The following is a 7,369-nucleotide window of genomic DNA, read 5'->3' as shown; positions in this document are numbered from 1 at the left end:
GCGTGGCTCTCCTCTGGACTCTCTCAAGCTTCTCCACATCCTTTTTGAATTGTGGAGCCCAAAGCTGGATACAGTACTCCAGCTGCAGCCTCATCAAGGCCGAGTACAAGGGGAGAATTGGTTTAAGATAAATGTGAATGTAGTATCAGACTTAACTGATTCAGGTCAAACCGGTTTATGGAACTTCTGTTACAGATCCCTTCCTGGTTCAATTTAACTCACAGTCCCTCAGCATCCCAGGATGATTTACAGCCCTGGGCTGTGCTGTCTGCTCCAACGGAGCAGGGACTCCCCCATCCCTCTGCTCCACAGCCTACTTCCTGCCTGCATCCATCAGCCCATAGGGAGGGGGTGGGGGGCAAGGGAATGGACCCCTCTAGCGCAGGTCTACACAGCACACAGGAGGAAGGAAAGCCCCCATGGTAGGTGTTTTTTGTCCCTCTGCAGCCCTCCCCCAACCCAGGGCAGCCCAGGGAGTTGGGGGAATACCCTACCTCCCCCTCTTCTGCACAGCTGATTGCCTAAGCCACTGCTACAGGAGGGAGGGTGGAAGGAGTTTCCAAAGCCCCAGGGGTGTGGACACCAGGGAGACCTGCCTCATGGGGCTTCCTCCACCCTGGCCTGGGGTCCCCTAGCCAGTGCAGCCCTGGGGAGCAGAAGGAAATTCCCTCCACTCCCCCTTCCCAGCTGCTGATTGCTTTAGCCACTGCCATGGGAGGAAGGCAGAAGGAGCCTTCCAGGCTGGGTGCCTGCCCATGCAGTCTGGCATGGGGGCACTGGGGTCCCCTGACTTGTGGGGCTTCCCCTGATCTCAGCTCAGGTTCCCTCAGCCCAGGACAGCCCCAGGGAGCTGAAGGGAATTCTTGCCTTCTCAAACCCCACAGTTGCTTGCCTCAGCCACTGCAAGTCTCAGGACCAACCCAAGGCAGCCTCAGGGGGTGGACGGAAGTTCTTCTGCTCCTTCGCAGCTGAGGCAAAACAAGCTATGGAGAAGCGGGAGAATTTCCCTCCACTCCCTGAGGGTGTCCCAGGCTAGCCCTGAGACTCACAGTGGCTGAGGCAAGCAGCTGTAGGGTTCAGGAAGGCAAAAATTCCCTTCAGCTCCCTGGGGCTGCCCTGGGCTGGGGGACCCAGGGCTGGGATGGGGAGAGCCCAGTACCCCAGTACTGGGCTGCATGGACAGGTTGGAGGATTTGTTTTTCCTTTTTCCTGTGGCAATGCCTGAAGCAATCAGCAGCTGGGAATGGAGACAGGGGGAATTCCCTTTGGCTCCCCTGGGCTGGGGAAACCCCCTGAGGGGGGGGCTCCCCCAAAGGGTCCATCACCTGGACAGGGGGCTCCTTAAACCCCTGTGGGGGGACAGCAGGGGGATGGCAGCATGTATTGGGGAGCCAGTCAGGGATGGCCCACTTGGCTGGGCTCACAGTGACCAGCAGGCTGGGAGACATGCTCTAGCGCTCCCTGCCTACCGGCCTGGGTCAGTGCAGGCCTCCCCCTGCCCTTCCCAATCGAAAACAACATTAGTTCAGTTGTTTATTGGTTCAAGCTGTGCAGTTTAGAAGAAGCTTGTCCTTCTCTGACTGATAACTGGGAGAAAAAGAATAAGTTAGACACCTGGCCTACCAAGTAAGCTTCTGGCCAGCAGGTCTATAAAGTGGTAGAGTCAGCTGAAGCAAGATTTCCATTCTCCACAAAAATTTACAGTATTTAAGAGTTAGGAACTGCCTGGATATGAGATTATCTATTTTCTTTCCATGAGTTGCAGCAAAATGTGTAAGTGGAAGAGCTTTAGTTCCTGCTCTTACAGAATGGATATTATTAAGTCACTCTATTCCACTTCTACTTTTGGGATCAATGTGAAGCATGATTAGTTAGCTTAGTGCAGCTCATGCAGGTATATGGGATGAAATAATGAGCGTGATTAGGGATATTAAGTGGCTTAAATTATCTGTTCCATTTCTATTTTTCTCTCTCTCATGTTGTTGTCTATGGAGCTGCATCTTTATTTGTAAATGGAACAAATAGTTTTTAAAGCAGTTCATGGATTGACAAGAATTTAGTATGCTTCACATTATACTTTGCCTTCCCCTGGGGTCCCAGGAAATGAGACTACTTACTTCTTAACCCAAGCATTTTGCATTGATTGCAATTTGCAGCGCAAGCTGCTCACTTCCCAGACTACTATGTTTCCTGCTCTGGCACACAGTGTCCTTGGAACGTAACTCAGTGTAAGAGCTGTCACTAGGTGGCAGAATTAGACTGTATCAATGTGGAGTTTTTTATGCTTTGCCAAACCAGTCTCTTGATTATTACTAAACTTGACATTTTAAGACATTTTTAATTTTAAAATAATTTCTAATAAGGAAGGAGGCTTTTGTGTCTTGGAATTCAGCAGGCATTACATGGTAGGTTTTGTAGAGTTTTGGTAAATGTTTTGATTGATCTTTTGAATTTGTTTGTGGTGTTAAAGGAAGATTATTAAAAACCTGTTCTTCCCTCCGATTAAGTCATTCCAACTGCTGAACGTACTTAAATTATAAATGACAACATACCTGTAGATATTTAGTATTTTTCACTTTCAAAGATAAGCACAATTGCATAATTAAGTTTAAATACAGTCATAGCAACTGCATGCACAAATTTGCTAGCTGTGTGAGCAAAATGGTTTTATATATCTACTTTACTGTTTCCTTTTAAAAATATCTAATTTACATACAGAGCTTATGTTAATTACACTTATACATCAAGCCTGTGAAACACAAAATAGTTTCCTGGTAAAATTATACTGCTATTCTAGTGTAAAAGTGGCTTCTGTCACATTAATTTAAAGCTTTTTCTAAGTGGCATAGGCTAAACTGAAAAAAATCCACAATTATATTAGAATAAGAGCAGCTATGGAGGGGGTGATGAATGCTGGTATATTGGTTTAAATTCACAACTTAGCTTCCACTCAAAACTTTCCTATGCAGACAGGGCCTTTGAGCCTACATTTTGCAGGTGAATCTGTGTGGGAGTAGAGCTCCACAACTGAGCAGTCATTTTGCTTTGAGCAGTTAGGCAGCTGTATTTTTGAAAGATAGGTTCCCAGAACATTATGCTTGCAACGCTTACAATGTGCATACATTTGCCAAATTTGAAAAATACTATTTGAATTTAATACAATTTTTTTTTAGAGGATATGCTAGACAGTTTGTTGTGGATGGTCTTGAACCAAGAACAGCTTACAGATTTCGATTGAAGGTCACTACCCCTGAAGGCCAAAATGCTTATAGTTCTGCTGTCTCTGTATCAACTACTAGTAAGTACAGAATTTTAATTTGTTATAAAATGACAAGTTATAAAAACCCACAGAAAAATTGAAATAATTTATTATGATGTTGTTAGGAATGCTCAGAAACATAAACGTGTATTTTGTAAATAAATTTTAGCATGAGCATGCATGTGTGTACATTTGGTTATGTTATTCCAGTTTGTTATGTTTATGCTTTTAAAACCACTCATTATGCATTTTGTTGTACCTATGGACTGTATGGTTATTTAATAGTCTCTAATGTGGTAGTTTAAAAAATATTTCCCTATTTCAGTTTCACTGTTATGTTTTCCTAAAGCAAGTGTTAGCATTAGAAGAACAAAAATTGCTGTAGTATTTAATATTTTAACCCAAAATAAGGCTTACTAAAACTGAAAGAATCAGAAAGAAAAGAGTTCTTTACAGGGAGAATTGTTTATCAAGTTGGGAGGGAAGAAGGATATAAATGCTGCTGTTTGCACTGCCAGAAAGGATACCTTTCCTAGCAGCATAGTGAAATTGGGTCACGTGGAAGAGGTATGGTCTCAGTGGAACTAGGGAGGTCCTTAGGAGCTGGTGAGAAGATTTTCAGAGGTGAAGGCATATTTGGAATTTTTCAGGAAAGGAACAACAGGAGGAGTGGAAAAGAGAGCATGCTACAAAGATATGTTACCATTTTTGTTTTATGGGTTTAGCAAAAATATGTGCAGATGAATGTGTTTATCACAGATGCTTTCCACACATGAGACACCTCTTCCAGTTTTATAAGTGATAGAGCAGAGAGCCATTCCTTGTGAACAGCAATATGCCCAGTAACACATTTTTCATGTTGTCTGGCATTTTCTATTTAAGGAGTTTATTTAGAGTAACTGAGTCTGGAGGCAGTGGATTGTGGCTGATTTGGCTCCATCATGGAGGGAAACCCCCCTGAGGAGCTGCTAATTTGCCCAAGGAGAGCCTCACCCACTCTACCAGAACTAGAGCAACCCTACCATATCCTGCCAGACATTTCCCCCACTCTGGCATTATGTAAATACCAGTAGATGCTGTTGATGGTTGAAGTATGTTCTTAAGTATATCTGAGGTATTCACTGCCCCAGTGATATCCCTAGAGAAAGGGGAATAAACGAATCAGCTGTTTGTAGCAGATCCTTACATATGAGCCCTCTGAGTCTGAGAGTTTAGAGAATGAATTTCAAGTTTTTCAGCAAATTGGTTGGATTACATGATTTTATACTTTAGGGTTATTGGTATGCAAGATATAAACAACATGCTTAAGAGTCTTCATACATTTTTAAAATCTAAAGGGCCTACTGTGATTATCTAGTCTGACTTCCTGCATAATACAGACCAAAGGATTTAACTGAATTAATTTGTAGTTCAAGTCTAATAGGTGTGGTTGAACTAGGGCATATTTAAAAAATCTAGATTTTTAAAGATTTTCAGTTGTGGAGAATCTACCAGAGTGCTTGGTAAATTGTTTCAGTTGTTAGCTACCTTCTCTCTTAACTTTTTTAATTATTCTGAATTTGTCAAGCTTCAACGTCCAGGCATTGCAACTTGTTACACCTTTTATGTTAGATTGGTAAGCCAAGACTATAACATTTCTGTTTTCCTTGTTACGTAATTTGTAGGCTGTGATCAAACTCTCACATCACATTGTATCAATAAGTAGAAATCTTCAAATAATGTAATCTTCATATGGTACATTTACTGCAATTTTGTGGCATGTCTGTGGACCAGTATTGTCTAATCTGAAGTCCTCTGATAAATGCAGAGGCCGGGGCAGACATTCAAAAGCCTGAGCCTGAATTGATTCAATCTTTGCAGGTTAGTTTAACTTGGTTAGGGTGAACCAGTTTGTAAACATGAAGACATTCCTTCTGGACTGAAGAAATGTAGGGACGTGCCTGCAGTGGCTCAGAAACCAGGGGGGCTTCCTTCTAGTGGCTCTAGAAGCTAAAGCAGCCCTCCTTTCCTTTCTGTAGTGCTGAGCTGAGGGGGCAGGGGCATGACCAGACTCCAGCAGGGCACTTTGATTAGGGGGGGGTTCCTGTCCCCACTCGCTGTTCCTGACCAGTGATGGAACCAGCAGGGAGTTACACAGAGAGTTGATTGCATTTATCAGCTCATCAAAACAAAACAAAAGCCTCTCATTAGTTCAAGCTCTTAAACAGCTTTTTCCAAGAACGGAATGGAGGGACATTACCACCTACCTGTTGATTAGCTCCAAAAAGCCCTAGCGGACACTGTCCTGTCTACTTTTGTCCTGTCTGCTTTACACAGACACCTCTCAGCATTAGCTAGCATACCACATGCCGGTTACTGTCCGTGCTGTGGGAGAGGGGAGGAGGGAAGCCCTGCTTGAGCAGGGAAATGTGGGGGGGTAGGGGAAAGCCAGGCAGCCACTGCTGTGCCTGCTGTCTCTGTGGAGGCTCCAGCCAGAGGGGAGGGGCCAGCCCTGCTCTGGAGCAGAGAGTCCCCCCACAAGGCTACAAAGCATCTGGGATGCTGGGGAACTCTGTTTTAAGTTAAACAAGGAAGGAGTCAGGGACAGACATTACATAAACCCGTTTGACCTAAATCAGTCAAGTCTGATTCTACATTCAACCAGGTTTATCTCAAACCAGTTTCAGCCATTTTAAAACTAGTTTATGTGCACTGAACATCTGTTCTGTTAGAGGTTTAAACCAGTTTCTGGTCACTTAACCCAGTTTACTGTAATGTCTGTCCCTAGCCATGATTATACTTTTGGACCATTCATTCTTCCTAGTGGTATGGCAGTTTTTATAGTATTTTTTTTTTACTTTATAGCAAAGCAAATATAGTTTAAAACTGAATAATTTTCCAGACAAACTGTTTGCTGTTAAAGTGTACTATTGTGTTTATAGGAAGTATTTTCATGAACTCATAGTCTCTATATGTATGTACAATAACACAAAACAGGTTTCTAATTTGCATTCAGTTGGAAAGAGGTTTAATAAATCAGAAGAGCAACTACTCTGTTCCAAAAATAGGTGTTCTACCTCTCTTATCCAGGTAAAGTACAAGAGAATCCTGCTTAAATGAGGCATGCAGTTTAATCAATTGGGCCCTAAAAAAAGAAAGACAAACAGCTGCTGCTTGTTAATTGGTGAATGTCTTCACCAATGAGCTCATCATTTATTCACTGCTCTCAATGGAGCTTTAAATTCTATAAATAAAGGTGTTATTGCCACTTTATGGCATGATTGCCTGCACATCTGCAACTGAACCACTTTCACAATACATGAAGGGTTTATTTAAAAAAGACAAATGCATGACCTTCACCTGGGCAGATTCATTTTACTCATCTAATCATTATGTTTATTGTGATTGGTCAGAATGCTCATGAAAATGCAGGCAAGCATGCTTAAATTTCCCATCTAATGTTTGTTTCTTTTTAAAAAGGAATCAATTTGGAAAATATCCTAAAACAAAATTCACATTATATTTCATTTTTTATTTCCCCTAGACCTGATGACTCTAACCCTTGACTCTTTATGTAACCAGGTAGCCTTTTCAAATAAATGGCATCTGCAGATCCACGTCACGGTTGCTATGGGAACTACATGACCTGCCACACACAAATGTGTGACCTTCACAGAGGATATTTGCAAAGGCAATGCCAAGGAAGAATCTAGAGTTTTGAAGATTATTTTAAAAAATGTAAACTGGAGTGTAAATAAGGAAAATTGCAATAATCAGTATATGTAGGCAACACACATAGGTCCTGCTTCTCCATCCAGTTATACTAATCATTCAAGATTTCAAATAATTTGGCTTCGTGTATTATTATTACCACTATTATTATTATTATTATTATTATATTTTGTATTATTGTGTGTGAATGTTTCTTGCTAACATGTTATTTGGTGGCAATCTAAATGGAAAAGTGGAATAAGCATTCTGTGCCCTCTTCCACATCACACATGTAAATATAGACTGAATAACTGTGATGGTCTATACTGTTGATAAACATTAGCTTGAGTTTTGGGGGCTTGAAATTAAGGAAACAGATATCTGTCAATGTGTTGCAACATTTTTTTTAAAAGTACTGCC

The 7,369-nt window shown here is 41.9% G+C and overlaps 1 protein-coding gene across 1 annotated transcript in view; it reads left to right on the top strand.

Annotated features, from left to right (window-relative positions):
• FANK1 (fibronectin type III and ankyrin repeat domains 1) overlaps nt 1–7,369 on the top strand; it is a 61,849-nt gene that overhangs the window by 31,724 nt on the left and 22,756 nt on the right. The window contains exon 3 of the mRNA XM_019555708.1: nt 3,174–3,298. Coding sequence (XP_019411253.1) covers nt 3,174–3,298 — 125 coding nt within the window. The remainder of the gene's footprint in view (nt 1–3,173; nt 3,299–7,369) is intronic.

The sequence above is a fragment of the Crocodylus porosus genome, unplaced genomic scaffold, assembly GCF_001723895.1.
Source record: "Crocodylus porosus isolate Cpor-Errol unplaced genomic scaffold, CroPor_comp1, whole genome shotgun sequence".
NCBI classification, from domain to species: Eukaryota; Metazoa; Chordata; order Crocodylia; family Crocodylidae; genus Crocodylus; species Crocodylus porosus.
Note: the sequence above shows the minus strand (reverse complement) of the source record. Positions and strands in the feature narration are given on the sequence as shown.